The sequence below is a fragment of the Pseudomyrmex gracilis genome, unplaced genomic scaffold (genome assembly GCF_002006095.1).
Source record: "Pseudomyrmex gracilis isolate BER0280 unplaced genomic scaffold, ASM200609v1 scaffold_7, whole genome shotgun sequence".
Classification (NCBI taxonomy): domain Eukaryota; kingdom Metazoa; phylum Arthropoda; class Insecta; order Hymenoptera; family Formicidae; genus Pseudomyrmex; species Pseudomyrmex gracilis.
The window spans coordinates 950,038-973,363 of NW_018020591.1; the positions used below are offsets into that span (position 1 = coordinate 950,038).

A 23,326-nucleotide genomic window follows, 5' to 3' on the forward strand; every position below is an offset into this window, starting at 1 on the left:
CACGACCTCGTTCTCTAACATCCTTCCGTATATATATATATATCGTTGTTACGTAACACTTCTTACATAACACGAGCTCGACTTGTCGGCGTCGGAGAGTTCATTTTTTTTTTTTTTTTTTTTTTTTTTTTAGTCGAAAAGAATAACTTGAAAACAAATTACGCCGCCATTAGATTTATGAATTTTCTTTCCGTGGGTTTATTATTATTGATTCTCTACTTTGTATTCCAAGTGCGAGAAGTTTCAATGAGCAATAAATTGCGAATTAACGGAGAAGAGAGAGAGGTTGTAGGTCGCACGAAAAATCAAAAGATAAAGGTATGTACAGAATGTGTGTACTATATGCATTATAGAACAACTTTGCTTGAGCTTTTTGTATTAGCTGCCAACCTCTCTTGTCTCTGTCACCCAGTACGCTTCGTTCACCAGCACCTGCTTTGTGATGTTCTGTGGACAAAGAGGAACTTAAAACGGAAGCAAGTACATCCGTCGATATATACCTTAAGGAAACGCAAAAAAAAAATTACAAGAATTTTTTAATTTTGTTTCGATTTGGATATTTAGATAGCGATCACACAACGTGCTTATGAAAAGGTCCAAGGAATGTGCAAAACAAGTGAGACGCAAACGTAATCCGTAAAATATGAAAATGCAGACCAAAGAAAAAAAGGGAAATGTGAGAGATAATTTTTTTTTTCTGATATAATGAGAACAAAGATGTCAGATCGTTAAAAACCTTAAACTAAAATTGTTTTTTTTTTAGGCCGTTCTTATGTCCTTATCGCCTGCCGACTTCTAACTGTTGTTTCGCAAAGTAAATATTTAACAACATTTACAATAATCTTACCGCGTTATCACGCCGATCGAAGACCGGCATGCTAACCGAAGTCATCAATTTGTATTCCTGCAGACCGCTGGTCTGGTCGTGCCGACGCTTCTGTTTCTTCACGAATCGCCGATCCTGCTCCTCCGTGTTGAAGTACTTCTTGTTTCTGTGATAGAGCAAAAAGCGCTCCTTTTGTTCCTCGCTTTCGCGCTGTTCCCACAGCCAGTCGGTCATCTTCGGATCGGTTATGTCGGCGTAAACGGGCGTCCAGATGGTGGGATGATCGGTACGGCCCAGCACCAGAGGCCTCGCCATCACCGGCACGTACTTCAACACCTTGAAGAGAAGTCGCGCGATTACATTTGATGACGAATACGAATTGCCAGTGAACAAAGCAATAAGTTGCGCTGGGATATTTTCTAGAGGTTTAGAAGATTTTTTTACACGAAATATACAAACGGTAATAAGAGCCGTAACCGTACGCTGAATGTTATTGCGGAAATATATATATACAGAGTGTCCCGTAATTGCCGTCTCACCCCTTGTAGGCAGGTAGAAAGGATTATTCTAAGACGAAAAGTCCTATATCACTTTGGAAGATTTGCAATAATTAATTAATAATTAATATATATATATTATTAATAATAATATATATATATACAGGATGCATGCTGATTAGCGGATCTTTATTAATTCATATCTCGTTAATTATTGCAAATCATCCAAAGTGATATAGGACTTTTCGTCTTAGAATAATCCTTTCTACCCGTGACTACATTATATATATATATAATGTATTCACGTGTAAATCTTACACGTGAGTTTTTGAATTGAAATTTCAATTCTTAAATTCACATAGGATTCTATATTTGCATCACATATATGAGAGAGACCCCGTATACCCCTTTAACTAATTTTTTAAAATATTGCGAAAAAAACACCTCGGCCAGGAGTCGAACCTGAAATCTCCGGCTTTCCGTGCCGATTTTTTTACACTCCATAAATATATAACTTCGTTTCACTGACCTCTTCTCTCACTTCCGCCGGAGTGCACAGATGCACGTAGTATCCTCTGTTCGCGCATGCCATCCAATTCACTTCCCGCGTGTCCGCGACTTCTCTTCCGATCAGATAAGTAAACACCCTGACGGGCATATCGGCCTTCGTCGGCTCCTCCGGATTGTCCTTCCAGTTGTAAACCTCGAAGATCTCCTTGAAGTTGTACGGCACACCGTCGGTGATCAGCATGATCGCCTGATTGCATCTGGCACCCTCGCGTTCGGTACGAAATGACTCAAGCAGCTCGAAAGCGGTCGTAAGTGCCAGGGAGAAGTTGGCGATCTTCTCCGTGTTGAGATCCGAGATCGCTCGCTTCAGCTCGCGCACATTTGCCAGATTTGCTTGGACCAGTGTGTCGTTGAAGCACGGCACTACCTGCACAAATTTATTAATCAAAAGATATTTTTATTATCTTTCCAAAAAGATATATATTAACCGGATTCTTTGCAGTGCAAATTCTTACCTCTTGGGTCACGTTCGAGAACGTAATGATGTTGACAAAATCGTTGTTGCCCAGCGTGTCGAGGATGTTGTTTATCACGTGTCGAGCGATTTCCCGTCGTATGCCGGTCATGCTGCCAGACGTGTCCATCAGGATGAGAACGTCCTTGGGACTGGTGGCCGCTTCGATGTACCAGCTTCTCGTTCTGCAATCGAACAGATCTACCGGTTGCATATACCAGTTCATCGCGGGATATTGACGCATAAAGCCGGTCGCGCTGCCAAAGTACTGCCAGGACAACGACGGGTCTTGCTCGTAATTGTTGATGAAAGTGCGATCGAGATTCTCGGACCACTTGATCGCCCGTATGACGTTAGACGCGCGGTCGTACACGTTCGTGGGCACGTGCACCGCCGACATGTTGAGATTCACGTGACCGCCGAAGTGACCACTATACTCGAGGTCGATGGTGTTGTTCTTCGCGTTGATGTAGGTGTAGGACTCCGGCGGATCCTCGTTGGGAGACGACATCGCCGATGTCTCGGCCACGTCCATTATCCTCTGGAAAAAAAATTGGCAAGTCACTTGGTAAGTTCTCACACGTGCCCAGATAACAATTTGTGCGGGCTCACATTGCTCTCACGCGTAATAATCACGTCGTGCGTGCAAGAACGTCATCGTGTTGCCTTCATGATGTGATGAAAGCGCACATGCGAGCGTAAATAAACGCTAGCACTGTAAAACTACGTGTGATGAAGACATTCAGATAACACTTTGTGAAGGCTCAATTTATCCTCACGACGTGATAATCATGTCGTGTGTGCGTAAAAGCATCATGCTGTTTTTATGAAATAATTGACGTAATGATCTCCGCCGAATTCAATAAATTATTTCTTATTTTAAAGTTCAGCTCTTATTATTGCGTAAATAACTTATATCTAATCAACACACAAGATTTTTTAAACATGTTTTTTAAACGTTTATGTTTTCATTGGCAAAATTTATTGCGGAAAAACGTTTATTAAATATTTAAAAAATATATATTTATTTTACATTTATTTTTGAATTATTTTTAATTTGTAAACAAATGTAAAAACCATTATTTATTATTTGTTTTATATTTATGTAACGTTTATTTTTTATTTTTATTTTTTTTATTTACAAAAGAATATTTATGTAACGTTTTAATTTTTATAAAATAAACGTTAAATAAATATTATAATATATAAACGTTTTTATAAAATAAACGTTAATATTTAACGTTTTATCATTTAATTAATATATATTCATTTTATTTAGTATTTTATTTTAAAACCCTATTTTATTTAAAAAATGTTTAAGCAACATTATTGTAACATTTGTTAAATAATTATTATTCAGTTTTGTTATTCATTTACAAAGTTATTTTAAAATTATGTATTTGATCCCTTTTGAGCGGCAAGGAAAATCCCATTATTTTACTAAAATTTATTCAAATTTGTTCGGACAAATAATGGACAACAAAAAATAATATATATCATTTTGAATTATTTTCTTATAGAATTTTTTTTTGTCAGAATAATTGTAATATTACAATAGTTATTTTATTAAACTATATAAAGCCAGCGTCACACAGTACGTTTGTTTGCTGGATCGAGTACAACCCTTACGAAAAAGAACTACTGGCAGTAATATATTGCGGCAGTGGTACGAAAAAATTACTGGCATTCTGTGTAATTGCCAGTAATATTCTCAGTGATTCCTGTAATATCTGATGATATTCTTATGTGATTGTCAGTAATATTTATATTACTGACTTTATTTATATGTAATCGGCAGTAGTTCTTTTTCGTAAGGGAAGCTAGTAAATTATTAAAAATGTTATATGCTGTATGGTTTTTCTAGCATATTGCATTTCTAGCATTTTACTAATTTGCAATCAATCCACCGAGCAAAAACGTACCGTGTATATACCGCTGGCTTAAATCGCTTATTTATTTATTACTCAGTTGAGACTCATATTGCTCGCACGTGTGAGAGCTACATTTAACTCGCACGCGTGAATCTGCAACGCGTGCGAATTATATGACTCTCAAATGATCTAAAGATGCTTATCAAATGATACGCATATGTCTAGTGATATGAAGTCACACCGTGAACGAAATAATCCGCATGCCGTGCGCTCACCGTGAGATCATTGTGCGGGCATTTTGTTATCTGGGTGGTTGCGATTCGAAGAGAAACAAAACAGTCGCGGAGAAGGGAAATGAGTGAACCTTGATAGCTGAGATCTTAGATTCCATCATAGCCTTGATATCTTTAGCAATCTCGTGGACCAGGGCATTTCCGTCACGTGGTTTAACTTCTGCTAACTTGTAACTATCGTGAAACTTGTCTATTTTTGTAACGAACTTGCCGAGCTGCGAGAGCTCGAAACCCAGTTTGTTCGCCCATGTCTTCACTCTGTCATAAAATAACACATAATAATGTATATATATATATATATAATAATAATAATTTTTATTATACAATACAATTGTTTAGACAAGAATGATTAAATTAAAAAAAAAAAAAAACCGAAAAACCTGTGATCCAAGTTGAAGGTGGACAATCAAAAACAACTTAAAACGCAGTATATTTCGGAATATGGTTTTAGATTGTTTTTAATTGTCCAACCCCTTGGACCACAGGCTCTTTGGTTATTTGTCTTTTAATTGATTTCATCGAGCTGTTATTGGAATATTTAAGAACGATAAGGCCCGATTTCTTCATACCTTCTGATAGCTATCTTCTGAAAATAAAGCGCATATTTAAAAGATATGCAAAAAAATACTTTATTCTTCTTTTTTTAGATAAAATTATCGAAAATGTATCAGAGGTGAAGAAATTGACCATAAGTACATTTTTTGTTACTTCACGTGGTCTATTGTGCTCTATTTTTTTTTTATATTAGTATTAGAAGAGAATTATTTTGAGAAAAAATTGTATATATCTGTTTTGTACATATTGAACGCAACACTTCTTTTTTTTGTACAACATTATTTTTTTCCACACCATTATTTTTTAATTTAATAATAATGGCGACTTTGCTCTCAATTAATTTATATGTAACTTCGTGCTCAATGTGCGAGACGCGAACGAAATTAGTTTGAATATACAAACAACGTTGCTCGAATTAAATTGGAAGCAAAAAAAAAATGAGGCGATTTTGTTTACTCGAGACAAAAAAACTTCTTTCTCAAAAAGAAATGACGAATATAATTTCGAAAATCTGAAAAATAAATCCAAAAGATTTTCTTCTCTTTTTAAAAATTTATTGTGTTGAGGAAGAAGTCAGAAATACAACAAATATATAATTTAATATATAATTCGCGACTGTAATAATTTTTGCAAAACACAAGTGACTAGCCCGAATGGACACAATCGCAAAATTTTCTTTTATCTTCAAAAAGTCAGCTTTTTGTAGGCCACGCCGTCACTACGACTAGAGGAAACATGGTTCTTCACGGTTGACCTAAATTCATTGCTATTATTCATCGCTTCATTATCGTTTGCGAATACGTCAAAACGAACGGGTTATCGTCAAACGTAAACGCGAGGATATCGCGATACGAGAAATCAGTTCGTAAATACAATCGGAGCAAACGCTGACGGATCCGTCAACGGAGTCCTTTACTCACGTGTTGTACGAGATGCTATCGCCACGACCGGTTGCCTCGATCAAGATCAGAACAACAACAACAGGTACGAAGCAGGACCTCATAACTATCACTATCTGATCACCTCGGTTTGTTCCCTGGAAAGAGAACAGTTCACGTAAGAGGACGCAACAAACAAATCCCGGACTATCTCGTGTCAACCATGTACTTGTGATCGGTCTGATCGACGTCGACTGTAGCCGTCGCTGTTGTCGTCGTCGTCGTCGTCGCTACCGTCGCGGTCGTCCTTACTGTATACAACACGTACACTCACTGGGCTCGGACTGGCGACTCGCTGAATCGAGATTACGCGTTTTCGAGCTTATCGATTTTCCTACGAGGCTTGCGCACGATGTCACAACGCGAGCCAACAACGACGAGCGACGCGCAGTCACATCAAGTCACACCGACCATCAGATCGAAATCAGAATTGTTTGCTTTCACAATGCCCGAGATTATAGATTAAAACCCCAGATGAAAGTGTAGAATCCGTTCTGATATCATCAGTTGTTTTTCAATAAGATGAATCGACGTAATGTAAAGAGTTGCAAGATATCAGTTACTTAAGTTACCAGACTTAGTACAACTACCTACCAGGGCGGCTCAGTGCGGGGAAATTTGTAATCATGAGAAAACACGAAGAAATCTCAGAATGACTCTCCGAAAGAGATAGTCGCGAAAAATATCTCCAAGTGCCTTGGGAGCTGAATCAATAAAGCTACCCGCTAAAGCAAGGGTGATTCAGACCTTGGTGGAGAAGATATTTTTAGCGACGATCGTTTTTTGAAGAGTAAACATGGACCAAGTTGTGTAACACGCAGAATTATTGCTGGAGGCGCTTCTAATCTCCGCTCGATGTCAAATATATTTCCTCATTTGGACTCTTTCTTTTGTAAACATTTTTCTCATAAACTAAAATTGATTGAATTTTGTTTTTAAGAAAAATATATCTCGGAAGATTTTTTGAAATCAAAATTGTTGGACACCTCTGGAAGCGAAAACTGGTTTCTTTTTTTTTCGTCAGTAGTTGAGAAAACGTCGCGCACTCTTCACATTTTTTTTTTTTTTTTTTTACTTTTATTTATTTACTCGTGCAAAACAGCAGACAATATATCAAAGAACAATTAATTTGCTATTATACGTAGGTGTGTAAAATCGTAGCTATAGTGATGCACATTAACGACAAGGACACTGTCAATCCGGACGCTTTTCCGCAATCATCGATCTCGTACTCCAAAGGATGTTCCGTGAAGCAATGTTCAAGTCTACGTCTCTTCAAAGCGTTCAATGGAATCTTGTGGCAAGGCTTGTCGGCTGTCCCATTTGTGTACTCGAACGGCGAAATAGTCACGGGAGTTACTTCTAATCTCTTGTAGCACGTCCAATACATGCTGTCAACCACGAGCAATAACAAATTGGTGTGCGCCACCTGTGAATATTATTGGCGTTTTATGGCACCTTCGAAAACTATTCGAGTACTGCGCTATATGATAGATAATTAATTAAAAAGTAACAAAACTAAGCCACGTAAGCAAAATGTCTTATTTATAAAGAAAAAAAACATGTTACTTTCATATCAAAACATGTTTTTACATTGCGACGTCAAAAGTTGTAATTCATCACAAAACTGTACATTTCAATCAAATCAAAATTCGCGAAAGTACTCACTTTCTGAGCGTAGAACGGTCTCGAGCAATAATCGGTATGATTGGTGATACCTTTGGCGGCTACGGTATTGTTCATCATGTAGAGCGTTCGTTTCTGATCGCAAGGATAGTAAAAGAGATAAGGGGTCGGCGGTGGCGGTGGATCGGGCGCGTCCTCGTCGAAGTGAACCTTGCCGTAAATACCGGGCAAGTTCACGCACTGCGTCGTGAGCCACACTAATCGCAACAGGAACCAGATCAAGAATCTCGTAATGTATAGCAGTGGCTCCATTATGATGCTAGCGGCGTTGCGAATTCGCTGAAACAACGTGTTAAAGAGTTCTGTTATATTTAAGAGTTCCGTTCCATTAATTCTCATGTAACATATTAAGAGATCCCGGAGGAAAAAATGGATTAGATCTAATTTAAATCTAACGAGATAAAAAAAATAAAAAAATAGATCTAAAAATAAATCCAAATTAAATCTAAATACAAGATACAAATCTAGATACAAGAGATATGTAAATAGATCCATTTGTAAATTTACACTTTAATTATTCTTAGATCTATTATATTTTATATCTACTCAGATCTACTGTATTAGATCATGTTCATTCAGATCTGCTTAGATCTAAGGTAGGTAATCTAATATAGTAGATCTGAATAGATCTTAAGAATAAATAAAGTGTAGATTTACATAGATTTACTTAAATCTATTTAGATCTACTTTATGTCTATTTAGATTTAATTTGGATCTAATTAAATCTTTTTTTTTTCACTTTTTAAATCTTTTTTTTTTACTTTTTAAATCTTTTTTTTTCATTTTTTTATCTCGTTAGATTTAAATCAGATCTAATCTATTTCTTCCCGGGATGAGAACTGATAAATTACTTATATCGTTAGACACTAACAATCTCGTGGCACCAAGCTTGATAATCGTAGATTTCCACCGGATTGTAAAGACCTTGGCCGACCATGGACTCCATGATGGCGCCTTCTTGAGTGCCCATAAATTGTCCCGTTTCTCCTTTGTGCGCCTCGGAGATCACCACGTAACCGTTTTGATCCAGCAGATAGCAGTCGATCGAATCCCTCGAACAATTCAACGTCGGGTTTGTCATCGAGGTCAGTTCGATAAATCGTTTGTACAGACTCGTCATCGGCATTTGGAAGCCTACTACGGCCGCCGCCGCCTTTTTGCCACCGTCTTTGGGCGAGATGCTCATAGACACCGTGATTATCGCATCCGAACCAGCCTCCCATGGAACTATCGCACATTGAATGACGCGAATAAAAAAACTAAATAAAACAAAACAACTGTATAAACAAAGATTTAGTTCTCACCGGATAAAGAGATAGTGTCAGAATCATTTTGAATAATCGCGGCTTTGTACCAGGGTTCGTTCACCGCTCGCCTGTGAAGGTCGCCGAAGACAATACCATCGTCATCGTCCGGCAGCTCGGTGGCGTGAAGATGATGCCACCTGGTGAGACCGCTCTGCGTCGCGATAAATCGTATAAAAACACCGTATTCTTGTGCCAATTTCCGAGTTTTGTACGGCAGATTCAGATAATCGCCACGGAAACTATCATTCGTCGCTTTGGCGTCGAACACCAATAACTGCATAAGCTCGCGGTTGCAGTAGTAGTCGTCTCGTTGGAGTGTTTGTCTGCCGCAGTTTACTTCCTCGTCCGGATCGGCCTCGTACTGCTCGGACCAGTTCCAACCGGGTCGGCTTATAAGTGCCAAAAAGTGACGTAACTCGTTCTCCGGACTGTCGAACTGGTGACCCTCCAGGTAATGATAGCGACAATACACCCAGCTCGGATGTATGCGCCAATGATCGCCCGCGAAGTAATCTGTTATGTTCATCTTCACGTCCTGAATTCGGCGGATCTCATCGCCGACCTTGAAAATAACGCGCAAATTATTTTAAAATCATTTTTCAATTATTTCTTCAATTAATTGTAATGTATATCAATATGGGGTAATTCGGCATGCGCACAGTTGTTAAGCGTACGTAATTTAATTTATCTACGGATTACGTAAGAACAACACACTGCTGCGATATTTTTTTATTTTTTTATTTTTTTTTTTTTTTTGGTGTGCTTTCCAACTGAACCTTAATCCAGGTGGTTCCGTAATTAGGTATGACTACTGCGAGGCTGAACGGTGTACCGTTCAGAGGCGCGTAGAAATAATCACGTCTTTCGAGGTTCACTCGACGATTGTCGTCGTAGTGTAACTTGACGGGTATCCCTCTCATGCTACCTTGCTTGTGATCGACCAGCGCTGATCTCAGCTCCAGTATCTCCGGTCCCGCATCTCTGCGCTCGTTTTTAAAAAGCACGTATTGAATAAAGAGTGAGAACGAAAACAGAAAAATTGAGAAAAAAAAGATAAATATTTATTTATTTTTTTTTATTTTTTTTTATTTTTTCTAAAGCAATGTATGTGTTATTTTACGTTGCAATTTTTCCGCAATATCTGAGCGAAAGATTGAAACAAACACGGCTTTTTTGGTTGGCGAGCGCGTCGCGTCGTCGTTTTATTACCTCGGTCCGCGCCCGTCATCAAGTATCTCCACCTCCGTGAGGTCGATGCTGTTGTAGTTCAATTTAAGCTGGCCTTTTGAGACCGGCCGTAGATCCGGATGCAGTATCACATAGCCGTTGTTCGACACGATGAAGGCGTACCCGTTTACACCGAGTTTGTACGGCAACGTGAGCTTGCGGATGTCGTCGATCGGCACGTCCGTGCCGGCCACGCCGAGCAGATTCGCCACGCGTGTCTTATTGTTGCGGTTGCCCGTGCGGTCGAATACAGGCGTGCTCACGGAAGTGAGCAGTCTGTATTCCTGCCAGGCGGTGGTGTTCAAAAGGGACGGATCTTCTTCGATATTCTCGTCTTTGTGCAACTGCGCAGACAGCATTTGCAAGAATTTACGGAATTGTGTCGAGACGGTTGTTCCGTTTTGTACTTTCGGTCAAACATAGCGGGCAAGACGCCGGGTTGCAATGAAAGCGAAAGGATCACGCTATCTACTTTGCTCTCGGTTTTTCTATAGTACACAACCGAGGCGTGTGGAATCAAAACCGCAACCGAAATCTCGCGACTAATTTGTTTTTTTTTTTTTTTTTCGTTTTTAGATGTAATTGATTTTTTTTTTTTTTCAAATAATGTACGTACTATATATTTTTTTTAATATAAATTTACATTGTACACACGTGGATATTGTTGTTCGATGACGTTTTAGAAGAATCGAAACTTCGGTTGTTCCGTTTAATTCCAAAGTTTCTTTACGTAAACTAGTCAACACAGATCTAACAATCGAACAGAAAAATGAATAAGAAAGAAATGAAACAAAAAGAAAGTCGACTCGAAATCCAGTCAACAAAAGTAGTTTGGGGAACTAGTTTGGGTGCATCGATTACAGCGATCGTCTTACTTATTATTGTTCAGCGATCAACTACTTGCGGTTGTCTCGTGTCTAGTTCTAAGAGCCAACAGTTAAACGAACTACATTTTACGTTGGTTCAATCTCATCAATTGATAAGCCTCTAAGCGTAAGCAAGGTACTCGATATACACATTCATCAGCACTCAATCAAAAAATCTATATTTTTTAATTGTGTCAATGATTGTTAAAAAATTAAAACTTAACATTTGTATTCAGGTATTTTTCAAAGAAAATATGTGTTTTTTTTTCCCAAGTCAGTTTGTTCAATTATTCGATTTTTATTCTCTCACATCAAGTATCAACCAAAATAAAATTACTTGATATTTTTTAAATATTTAGAGAGAACAACTTGTTTTTTTTTATAAAAATCATCTTCAACTTGTGAAGTAAAAAACTCTCGTCACATCGGGAATATTGTATTCCCGTTTGGCATTCGGAGATATTAAATATAATAGCGTGTAGGGGGGGGGGGGAACAAATGCGAAACTAATTGTAAAGATCTAGAATGCCTGAAAAAGCCTAAAAAAAAGACAGACAAATAGAATAATGCTTTCTCCGTGATGTGTTTCAACCTGCTTTATGTAGATCGCATCTTCATTTATTCGCACGCCCAGTCGTTTTCCTTTTAGATATTTTTGTAGACGTGACTTTTGTTCTCCGTGCTCCATCACAAGCCACAGCCAAGCGGCAAGTGCCGGATTCTGATGGAATTTACGTTAATGTTTATTTTTTTTTTTACCTTTCCTGTAATCGCCGGCTTTTTATTTCCACAAACATGCGATATATTGTTTGGAATTTGGAAGGGTAATAAAAATAAAAACTACATATGTTAAACACATATTAAAAAACAAATACCTACACAAAAACGAACGTTTTGCTGTTATACGGTCAGCAAGAAAAATTGTTGAGTTTACAGAAGTTTTTCTTTCATCGACAAAAAAATCTTTTTTAAGCGAAACAAAAATCTTAATAAACTCAGCAAATGTATTTTTGCTGGCCACATACGGTAACTAATTTCTCGCTATTTTAGCAAATCTTTTTTTTTCCGTATTTTTTGAAAAATTGCACTCGCTTCTGCGTATTACAAGAATATTTTTAAATGTAATCTGTAAAAAAAATCACCCTCTACACACAAGAAAACGACGTTCGACGAAATAGAAATAGCTCTTTAAGAAGTTAACGATTTTTTTTGCCTCTAAAAAATAACAAAGAAAGATTTAATTGATTAATATCGAAAGTTCTTGAAAATTAAACTCGAATTCGCGAATTTCTCACCGTTATGTCGGCGTAAGTGTGCGTCCAAACGATGGGATGTTCCTTCTCCTGTAACACCAAAGGACGCGCCACTATGGGAATATACGTGAGCACTTGCTCGCGCACCTCCTCCTGAGTGCGCACGTGTCTGAAGTAACCACGATTCTTGCATCCCATCCACTTCATCTCCCTTACCTTCGACACTTCCTTGCCCAAAAGATACGGGAACACTCGCACCGGTATGTGCGTATCGTTTTCCATCCAGTTCCACTTTTTGAAGACCTATGAAAAGAGAAATTGAACAATTACGGTGATCATTTGCTGAAAAGAAGTTCCAGAAGGCTTTAAAAGTGTTTCAGAGAGTTTTCAGTCAAACTCAATTTATAGAAGAAAAACATTCTAGTCACGTTAAAAACAACTCAATCCACTTTGTGCACATCCTTTTGTCACACATTTGATGGAAAAAAATCTCAGTACGATAAAAAAATAATATCGCGTAGTCTACTTTGCGGGTAAAAGCTAAAGCATGTTCAAAAACGTAGGTTTTAGTTATTTAGGCGAGAATCTGCGCGATTGTTCGTTCTTCTCGAAATTTTCTCGGGACTTCTTCGTCGCAAGAAACGAAAAAGTGAGAAGTTTTTTTGTTTTTGACCGACCGCACGATAATAATCGTTCTCGTCAGCTGCGGCGTATCGAAATTTCCGAGTAAAGAGCAAGATTTAAAACTGACAGAAAACGGGCAAAAACTTTTTTGCCCGCGTGTTAAATCTTCGTCGGTATTTCTCGTACCGTGCAATTACATTCTTTCCGGAGGACGAGACTTCAACGTCATAAATATCGTTTTGAAAAGAGAAGAAGAAACGAAGACGACTATCAAACGCGAACAGGCAAAGTGCACCTCAGAGCGTTACCGTTACTTCTAATTTCTAACCAGAATAACTAAATACAGGTAGTTGAGAAAATGAAGGTCAATAACGAGCAATGATGGTGTTAATATAATATATAAATAAGATATTTAGGTCCAATCGAGCCAAAATACTTAGGTGGTAGCAAAAATATATATTTAATAAATTTAGATAACTAGTTAAAACACAGACGTTTCGACTCTGACTTGAGTCTTTTTCAATGTGAATAAATATAACTTAAAACATATAAGTACGCATGACAATAATGTTCGCAAAAAATATATACATAAAAAACGTTAATCAAGTAGATAATGTAGATATTGCAGTTTCACTAAGAATGTAGAACGGCACGCACAATAAGTTACGATTATTGCACGCTGAGATCCAAGTTTGAAATGTTTGTGAACTTTTTTACAAGTCGAATATGATTTTATATAAGTTGAATATGATTTTACGTGATCGTGTAAAATCAGATCCGAAATTTGGCGCGATCTGATTTTATATGATCATATATAAAATATAAAAGAAATCGTATACTATTGTACATAATTTTATGTATTTATATATGATCATATAAAATCAGATCGCGCCAGATTTCGGATCTGATTTTACACGATCACATAAAATCATATCAAAATTGTATAAAATCATATTTGACTTATATAAAAGTTTATACGATCATACAAAATTTGCATCCGATTTACATATAATCCTATATGATCACATGATTTTTCATTTTTTCTCGGGATTGTCGAAGCGATCGGTACTATCGGAGGTGTTGCCGGCGCTAATAAAGCGAATCACTACCGTGTCTCTTGAGAGATTTTCTCTTTCTTTTTCTAACTCACACTTCTTTCTTTCTTTTTCTTCTTTCAACGCACTCGTATATGTATGTCATCTGGTAGCATGCATACGAACATGCACACAATTTGGTCTCACGACGACGATAGTAATGACGTTTCTTTTGAGTGTAATAAATTTCACCCACATTTTTGTTTATCTTCTATTATCTCCAGTATTATTTTTTCTTCTATTATCTCCAGTTCAGAAGCCACACAGACCAAATAAACGCAAGAATACTTTTTTGTTTAACGTTTTGTTCTGAATTCTGATTATACGATAAGAATCTAGAAAAGAGCGATTTTCACACGTGCACGTGGAAGAAGTTTTTAAAAACGATTCTTTTCTCTTTTTATATTAGTAATGTCACTGACCTCGGCCGCGCGGCCTTGGCGGGGTCACTGACCTCGGCCGCGCGGCCTTGGCGGGGCACTGACCTCGGCCGCGCGGCCTTGGTGGGGAGAGGTCACTGACCTCGGTCGCGCGACCGCGGCGGGGTCAATGACCTCAGTCGCGCGACTGCGGTGGAGTCACTGACCTCGGCCGCGCGACCGCGCGACCGCGGCGGTGTTACTGACTTCGGTCACGTGATTACGGTATATATATATATATACATATATGCGTATGTGTGTGTATTATATATAGATATAGAATATTACGTATAATGTATATAATATTCTCTTTTTTACCCTTTTACCCTGTCACGTCACTTTAGTCACGTGTTGTTTTTCCACTTCTATCTCTCTCACTATTTTTTGAGTTTGATTTTCATGCGTTATTTCTGACATTTCTCATATGTGTATTATATGGTTTATAAGACGTATATACTATCTGTCATCGCGGTGACAGGTTGTGTTCACTGACAACACGTTAAATAAAAATAACAATAGCGTGCGCGTAGCGCGCGCCTGTGTTGTGCTAGTAAAATACAAATGACGAGTTTTGTTTTTTTTTGTTTTTCTTTTTGTGTTTGTGTTTTTTTTGTTTATTTTTCTAGAATACAATAGTCAAGTGGGTAAAAAATCATCGCATGCATCATAAGTACTGCGACACCAACGCCGATCCTCACACTACCACGCGAGGATATTTTTATTCGCACATCGGCTGATTGATAATGAAGGAATATCCAAAATACACGGAAAAAAGTAAACTGCTCGAGATTTATCAGTATTATTTATATTAACACCATCATTGCTCGTTATTGACCTTCATTTCAACTACCTGTATTTATACAACACGAGCTTCTCACACTTTCTTTTTTTCACAATAAATAAAACACAGGGAGAAAGAGAAGTGTTAGAGGAAGGTGGGCTAGTGTGTTATAAGATAAGTGGACGTTTGATTGGATCACAAAGTGCGGAGTACAGCTTGTTAATTAGGAATATAATAGAAGAATATGATAAGAGTGAGTGACGCGTGTGAAGTTACAAGATAAGATCAACGGATAAAACGAAGTCAACTAGCAGTGTTTCACAGAGTAGTCAAGAACCTGACAGATTTGATTAAGTCGCGCGCGCGACGTTGTCAGATTGCCGTTCAATGTGTAAAGCGCGGACAATCGCTAGTTAAAAGTTTACCGCATTGGCAAAAAGAAGTGAAATTGTTTAAAGAGATTTTGAGCATGATAAAACTACTTATTTATTTCTACACCAATGAAAGGTTAAAAAGATCGATCCGAGCAGATCGAGATGTGATTATGTTTAATGTATTATACAAATTGCATACTGGCAAGCGAAACGTTTCGATTTCACACGGGAATCTTCTTCAGTCGCGAGGTGCAAATTTCTTGATCTATAAAATTTTTTTGTCATGTTTGCGTGTCTACTTGACGCTTGGTTTGACGACTCAGAGAAATCATCTTAATTATGGACATCACAGCAACACACAACTGCAACACATTATTTGTGAGTACACTCTCTGAGATTAGCGTTTGAGGCGTGAAAAACATTATTCATCTCATTTGTCATCGAAATTTTATATCAAGAACTTTGCACCTCGCGACAATTTGCACTTCGATATTATTTGCATGCATTTTGTATAATACATTAAATTTTTTTACATTTTTACAATACATTAATCACATTTTAACCTGCTCGAATCGACCTTTTCAACCTTTTATTTTATAACAAGCGTTTTATAATATTTATTTCGACACCAATGACACATCGATAAAATAGAGTCTGAAACATTTTTACATGTGAATCGAGAGTTCTGAGAAAACTTTTCTGTAGCATAAAATTAAAACTTTTGAATAAGACTGTGTCGCGCAATAACTAATTTAAATGTGTATTTTAAATATGTTTGTGCGCATATGAAATTATGTTGTTTGCAATTCACGCGAAATTTGGTCTGTATTATTTACTTGTTATTTAATCTATCACGCCACATCGAGTCTCAAAAGAGAATAATCATAAGGAAAGAAACACGGACTATGCAAAGCAACATGCAAATTGATTGACTTTTACTTTTCATGCTAATTAGATGTTTTAGCAACGAAGTGGAATCGGTTTTGTCATTTTACACCAGTAGGTATCTCGTACGAGTCATCAATATAAAGAATTGACAAGTGGAGCGATTAAATACGCACAATGAAACATATGAATTTACACAAAAAACATGTAAATTGTTTAAACATATAATTTGCAACCAATTACGATAAGTGCGATTAAATTTTAATTGAATAAAAAGGAGGGCAACAGAAGACAACGGTGACAAGCTTGATTTAGCTAAAGTATATTTTATATAAAATTTGCGATGCACCTCACTCAGATTTCCGGGAATGCCGTCGGTGACGAGCATAATGAGCTGATTGCATGGTGTGTCAGCGTCGCAGCCGCGCGTCTCCCGATAAGTCTTGAGCAGACTGAACGCCTTGTTGAGAGCTTTCGTAACATTGGCGATGCCTTCCGTCTTGTCGATGTCGTCCATGGACTTTTTGAACGTATCTATATTCTCCGGTGTGGCTTGGATTAACATGTCCTTGAAACACGGCACCAAATCGGTCGTGTTGGTGTCGTACTTGAGCAGAGTGACGAAGTCGTTGTTCGACAGTGTGTCCAGAATCGAGTTCACAGTTGTCTTCGCTGTTCACAACATTGTTGTTTCATTAAAACAACGCGCGCGATAATTATCTAACAAAATATAGTCGAAATAGGATGTAAAACAATATTGAAAAATTGTGAAAGTGTATAACTTCTCAATTATACAAAACAGAATAAAATTGGATTTTTTTAATCGGAAACTTTTCTGGTTGCGACTTTCGGTTTCGATCAATCTTGCCTTACCGATCGTCTTTCCCATGCCGGTCATGCTGCCGCTAACGTCCATCAGTATCACCATATCCTTGCTGCACGTGGACGCCTCGATGAACCAACTGCGCACCCTGCAGTCGTACAAATCGGCGATTCGCTCTTTCTGCTCGTTCTCGAGCGTTCGCCATTGCATTGCGGGATATTGTCTGAGCATACCGGTTACCGAGCCGAAGTACTGCCACGACAGCGCCGGATCGGATTCGTAATTCTTGCGAAACATGTCATCCAACGGCTCGGTTTTCAAGATATCCTCCACCACCTCTCGCTTGAGATCGAACACGTTGGTCGGTATGTGAACCGACGAGTGGCTCGTGTTCACCGGGATGTTGTAGAAATGCGAGTCCGAAGTCAATTCCATCTCTCTGTAATCGGTACGCAATATGTCGATTCTTTTATCTCTAATTAACGGGACATTTCTTTAATATGAGATCGAATTTGAAACTAGACTTTCTTCCGCAATTATTTACAAAAATTACAATTTGTTGTTGTTTCGATTTGCGCACACAACACATTATCCTCAATTCGCTGGAAACTCTTCGCGGTTAAAATCTGTGACTAATCTGTACCATTCACATCCTAGGAGACATCTCTTGCTCAAGAAGAAGAAGAAGAAGAAAAACAAATAACGATGACTGAGCAAAATCTCTCACCTGTACGTGCTATTATTTTCTCTCTCGCAATAGACGTCGTTCTCCGCCGGTTCGCCGTTTACCGGGCTGCATTTGCCGGAAGTGTAAGAGAAGTTGCTCTTGGGATTGTACCTCTTGGCGGAGTTGTTGAAAAAAAACGAATCGACGAAAGATGTGTCCCAGTTCTCGGCGGCTTCCTCGGCCGCCATCCGAATGCAAGTAACCGCGTCCATCTTGCGGCGCAGCATCCTACTCACATTCTTGCTGATTATCTCAACTAGCTTTTCTCCGGACTTGTCCTCAACTCGGGTGTTCATGCTCTTGTATTTCTACGAAGATCACATGCGAAGATCACAAAAACATATCGAAACGTTAAAAACTTAAAAAAAAAAAAAAAAAGAAAATTATAAGAAGGATGATAATGTGAGATTTGGTTTTCTCGTAATTATTGTTTTGTTTATTGTTTCTGAGGCACAACCGACTCCGTCTGCGTGTCGCAGGCGGATCTCTTCGCAAAAAAAATTTTTTAATTTTTATTATTATTATTATTATTATTTATATATTGTTCGAGATGTTCAGCGCAAGAAAACGCGCGCGTTTACTCACTTCCAACAACTCGTCGGGTCGGCCTATTTCGATCGCGAGTTTCCACAATTCGTTGCCCAGGTCATCTGCCCATTTGCTTACGCTGGAAAAAAAAATCGCGATTGTATTTGGAAAAAGATAGACGCGCGATCGCACTGTGATGACAAAACAAAAAATAAATAAACACGCCGATAAAAAAAAAAAACATTTTGCAATTTTCTACGTGTCCAAACGATATTCAAGATGATTCTTGTCAAGATTGTGACGAAATATCCGCGATGAAATTCTGTCGTCGAAATGGCGTCGCATAAATTTGCGGCTGAATTTGTTATTTTCGAAAGATTAAAGTTAAGAACTCGGAATTGGTTTTTCTCTGAGAATATATCGTAAAAACAGAGACATCACACGCTATGCGAAACTCACATGTGTGCGTCTTTGGCCAGACACACGACGGGTATCAGCGCGAGATAAAACACGAGACATCGACTTATCGGCATGAACAAAATTCTTAATTTTCTTTCGTTCTCTTCTTTTTGCGACGAAAGCTCGTTCTCGATGAAAAACACGTGACGCACGTTAATCTTCCCTCACTTCGCCGGAAAAACGCATATCCGGGAAAAACTCACGACGGCGGTGGCTCGCGCACTCGATTGGCGGCGCGTTCGGGACCAGTTTGGTGCGTGCAGCAAGTTTACTTCTGGTTCGATTATTTTTGGTACTCGAGCAGCGCCGTCTCGAAGCTCTTCAAATTCCGCTCCTTGCTTTCTCTCCGGTATACCCCACGAGTATTAATACAATTGTGTCAGCTGACTCGAGCGGCTGAGTATTTTATTTTTTTTTTTTAATCGTAGAGGAAAAGGGCCAATACGAGCACAATCTGGACGTTGGTGGTAATATGTTTATTGATTAATTTTCCGACATTTCGATCCTCCTTGGGATCTTTTTCAGTGATAGTCTGCGTAATGATAAATGACAAGAATTACAAACATTGTGACAAAATAGAGAGAATACAATTTAAAAAATCATCGACTCGCGTAGCTGAATAAAACAAAAAATCCTATCAGCGCGTAAATAATATCGTGTCAAGAAGTTCATTTCATATTGTCCAAAATAATGATGATAAGTCAATATTTAAATTCTTTAACAATATTTAAATTCTTAAGACCGAACACTGATAAACAGATCTTACGTCGTGTCTTATATATATATATATTGGTATTTCTCTATCGCTTTCATTAACAAATAATAATAGATAGATGGCAATGACAACAAGAGAAACAGTCAAGAGAAGCGTTACTTTGAAAAGTAATTTTTGAGAAACGAGAAATAAAGTGTGAGTTTGTCCGTATCTGACTTGATGTGTTAATGGAGTTGATCTGTAACTAGATATGTATCATTTCTGATATGGATCTTTTAAATGGAATAACGTTAAAATTTTAGAGATATTGAACTATCGTTTTTTAAAAGATTGTTTATATCAGAAATGATACATATTAAGTTACAGATCAACTCCATTAACATCAAGTCAGATTACACACTTTATTTCCCGTTTCTTAAAAATTATTTTTCAAAATAACGCTTCTCTTGACTGTTTCTCTCGTTGTCATTGCCATCTATCTATTATTATTTGTTGATAAAAGCGATGGGGGGATAACAATATATATATATGGCACGACGTAAGATCTGTTTATCAGTGTTCGGTGTCGTGTTCGAGTATTAAGAATTTTAATATTGTTATTTAAATATTGTTGACTTATCATCATTATTTTGAACAATATAAAATGAACTTCTTAACATAATATTATTTACGCTGATCGGATTTTCTGTTTTATTCAGGTATGCGAGCCGATGATTTTTTCAATTGTATTCTTTTTATTTTGTCACAATGTTTGTAATTTTTGTCATTTACCATTACACTATCACTAAAAAAAGATCCCAAGGAGGATCGAAACGTCTGAAAATTAATCAATAAACATATTACCATCAACATCCAGGTTGGGCTCGTATCGGCCCTTTTCCTCTACGATTTTGAATTTTCACGAGCGGATTTCATACTATTTTTTTTTTTTTTTTTTTTTTTTAATCAAAATTAGAGAAAAAGTCAAGAATAGAGAAATTTGCAATCTTCCCAGGTTTTGATTTAAAAAAAAAATCAAAGAAATATAATCGTTTCTGTCGTTTTCAACTGCTTATTTCAAGGTATTTTTATTATTACTCGTTACAGTCGATTAAGCTCGTTCCGGTCGCTGTAACATTTGCGCGCGTACACATGCCCGCGCTGCGCTATATAACGTTAGCGATATTTTGCAATCATTACGCGCGTTGTAAAAAAAGGGGAAGCCATGACTAGACAAAAGGGAATATTCTCAACGGGGATAGTTCTTTTCGTTTAGTCGCGAGACTCCATGTAGGGTCTCTTGCAAATCTCATTACGCAATGATTTACATACGTGTCTCCTACATGCATGTTATTTACTAGAAGAACTAATTATTTTTGTCTCTTAATTCTAATATATATTTAATTCTGATATTACAAACAAGAGTTTCTCAATTTTTATTATACTCATGTAGGTTGCGTTTAGCGGAGCAAATCCAAAGAGGAAATACGAAATAAGCTAATTGACTAATCGCATTGATCGAATTCTGATCAATAACATCTACTTCGAGCCTTTTTTCCAAACAGCTTCTAACTGCCAGGTAATTAGCGTGAGTCTCCACAATAAATGATGTGAAGTAACGTCTTCAACAAATCTCTCTCTCTCTCTCTCTCTCTCTCTCTTTCTTTCCTTTTCTCCTTTACTGTTAAAAACAATTCTTTAAATTTGTAGCGTTAGAGAGCGAAAGCATACTGTTTGCATAATACGCGGATAACTGAGCAAAAAACGAATAACAATCCGTTTGTAACAACGTCAGATTTTCATTTCTTTTTTTGGAGTTTTTGAAACATTTGAGTTACAAAATCGTCACTTTTGGTGGGGAGAAGGGGGGGCGACGAGTTCAAGGAACCATCAAACGGCAGTAAAACCACGTCATGTAAAACGTTCGTTTATAGGTCCTGATTACAGGTTATTCAAAACAAGGGCAACCAAAAATGCAGCCTCGGGCCTTGTTCATTTCCCGGAGATCTCGATACGATCTTCTGAAAGTGCTCGAGTCAAAAATAAAGAAAAAAAAAAAGTCCAACAACAATGGGATTAAGGAAAATGTGAAGTCGCGCGCTATCTTGCGCATTATACGACACAAAGCAGATAATTGATAATTATTAATTGCGGCTAAAACCCTCTTTGACAAGTACTCGTGTGCTAGCGAAGAGAGAGAAGGGAGACCGTTTCGTGTTGCTATATATATTCGCGTTCGTGACATTCGCACGCCGAGTGCGAGTGTACGCAGTCGTCGCGCAGGTGAGGCAGAGGTGTGGATCGCGCGCGAAAATCAGGAAATAAATATCAACATGATTTCGGGTGAATTTTTCGACCGACGACGACAGAGTTGCGCCGAATGGGAAAACGCGACCCTGCAGAGCCGCGAGACGTTGCTGAAGACATGGCTGCGGGTAAAACTTGCGGAGTCGAAAACCGAAACGCGCGACCACGGTATGTACACGCGACACGCGACGTAATCCGATACAGATTTGTTTTTTCAAAATCGTAAAACCATGCATTTAAAAAACTTCATGTAAAGTTTTATTGTCAAAATTTTGAATTTAATGAGTACGAATAGTTCAAAATATAACGAAGTTTTAAAATCGCGAAGGTTTTTCATTTCTTAATAAATTAACGTAACGCTTCGATCAAACAACGCAAAGGTTGAAATTCTATTTTATGATTGTTAGAAAGAAACAGTGCGTTTTTCGGAACGTGTGTACACGACATGTTTGTAACACAACGTTGAAAAATTAAATGTACTACGTTGGGGTCTCTCGATTTTCTGTACAGGACTTTATTCAAAAATATTTTATACCGAGAAAGCGGAGCATTGAAGTTTCTCTCATTGGTTTCTTCTGTATTATTAAAAAGAGTCGATATTCGTAAAAATATCAAGATATGTGCGTGTGCGTGTGTGAACTATAAGAAAAAAAATTAAAAATAGAAATTTTTCGGAAAATAAAAGATAGATTTCGCATTACTGCAAAATTATTTCGGTCTGTAGTGTAGTTAAATTCACGATGTTTATTACAGGCGTGAATTTTGATTGTGCTCCGTAAACTCGGCTGAGGCCGTGCAAATGATGAGAGAAAATTATATACACAGTTAGAAAACTGGAGACAATTGTGACGTAGCATAAACGTTCGGTATTACTCGGCGTGCATCAGCATGAGAAAGCGTTCGTCGCTCGATGTGATTTTGTCCTATATAGTAACGTATGCACGATCATCTAAATCTAATTTTAAAACGCATATCTTTGCGAATAAATTAATTTGACTCTGCTTATAAATTAAATAGACACATTGGTTTTTGCTACATTATTTCTGTTGTTGTATAACACATAATTTTTCCTTGTTACAAGGAAACGAAGAAATATTCCCGTTTCCCGTTCAAGCCTGGACGACCGTCAGCTACACCGAAAAAATTATATTCTTGTAAGTAGAAGATTTTATACTTAAAAAATCTTCTTAAAGATTTTAGATGATATTCTTCTGAAATTAAGAATATATTCTTTATTTAAGAATATATTCTTAATTTAAGAATATAGT

General features: G+C 37.6%; 3 protein-coding genes across 11 annotated transcripts in view; 1 reads left to right on the forward strand and 2 right to left on the reverse strand.

Annotated features, from left to right (window-relative positions):
• The window catches only part of LOC109859364 (voltage-dependent calcium channel subunit alpha-2/delta-3), a 16,165-nt gene extending 9,899 nt beyond the window's left edge, over positions 1–6,266 (reverse strand). For 2 of the 4 annotated variants that reach the window (XM_020437572.1, XM_020437563.1), the window contains exons 1-7: positions 6,174–6,266; positions 5,987–6,102; positions 4,583–4,769; positions 2,349–2,888; positions 1,853–2,260; positions 848–1,162; positions 391–447 (exon numbers count right to left, since the gene is read on the reverse strand). In XM_020437572.1, the coding sequence (XP_020293161.1) occupies positions 391–447; positions 848–1,162; positions 1,853–2,260; positions 2,349–2,888; positions 4,583–4,769; positions 5,987–6,069 (1,590 nt within the window). In that variant the 5' untranslated portion in view covers positions 6,070–6,102; positions 6,174–6,266. The remainder of the gene's footprint in view (positions 1–390; positions 448–847; positions 1,163–1,852; positions 2,261–2,348; positions 2,889–4,582; positions 4,770–5,986; positions 6,103–6,173) is intronic. The other 2 variants (XM_020437591.1, XM_020437581.1) reach the window with 1 other exon arrangement.
• An 827-nt stretch (positions 6,267–7,093) lies between these two features.
• LOC109859207 (voltage-dependent calcium channel subunit alpha-2/delta-3) lies at positions 7,094–19,319 on the reverse strand. 6 transcript variants are annotated; one of them, XM_020437217.1, is made up of 13 exons: positions 19,058–19,319; positions 18,656–18,737; positions 18,071–18,378; positions 17,394–17,782; positions 16,870–17,192; positions 12,386–12,646; positions 11,683–11,811; positions 10,207–10,568; positions 9,774–9,978; positions 8,995–9,559; positions 8,562–8,917; positions 7,673–7,969; positions 7,094–7,433 (listed from the first exon to the last, which is right to left on the reverse strand). In XM_020437217.1, the coding sequence occupies exons 1-13, from the start codon at positions 19,129–19,131 to the stop codon at positions 7,140–7,142; spliced, it is 3,645 nt and encodes a 1,214-aa protein (XP_020292806.1). In that variant the 5' UTR covers positions 19,132–19,319; the 3' UTR covers positions 7,094–7,139. The 6 variants fall into 6 exon arrangements, with proteins under 6 accessions (XP_020292806.1, XP_020292815.1, XP_020292824.1 ...); XM_020437244.1 differs by having other exon boundaries at positions 7,298–7,433; positions 7,723–7,969; XM_020437226.1 differs by lacking the exon at positions 18,656–18,737.
• A 2,727-nt stretch (positions 19,320–22,046) lies between these two features.
• LOC109859240 (protein rolling stone-like) overlaps positions 22,047–23,326 on the forward strand; it is a 13,482-nt gene continuing 12,202 nt past the window's right edge. The window contains exon 1 of the mRNA XM_020437272.1: positions 22,047–22,226. Within this exon, the coding sequence (XP_020292861.1) occupies positions 22,085–22,226 (142 nt within the window). The 5' untranslated portion in view covers positions 22,047–22,084. The remainder of the gene's footprint in view (positions 22,227–23,326) is intronic.

What these genes read in the sequence shown, in the direction of transcription:
- LOC109859207 (XM_020437217.1), bottom strand. Translation starts at nt 19,131, where the DNA reads ATGCCGATAAGTCGATGTCTCGTGTTTTATCTCGCGCTGATACCCGTC. An exon ending in ACACTTACGCCGACATAACG is followed by an intron (nt 11,812 to 12,385) that starts GTGAGAAATTCG and finishes AAATTCCATCAG; the next exon opens with AATCCGGCACTTGCCGCTTG. An exon ending in AAGCTTGGTGCCACGAGATT is followed by an intron (nt 7,970 to 8,561) that starts GTTAGTGTCTAA and finishes ACGTTGTTTCAG; the next exon opens with CGAATTCGCAACGCCGCTAG.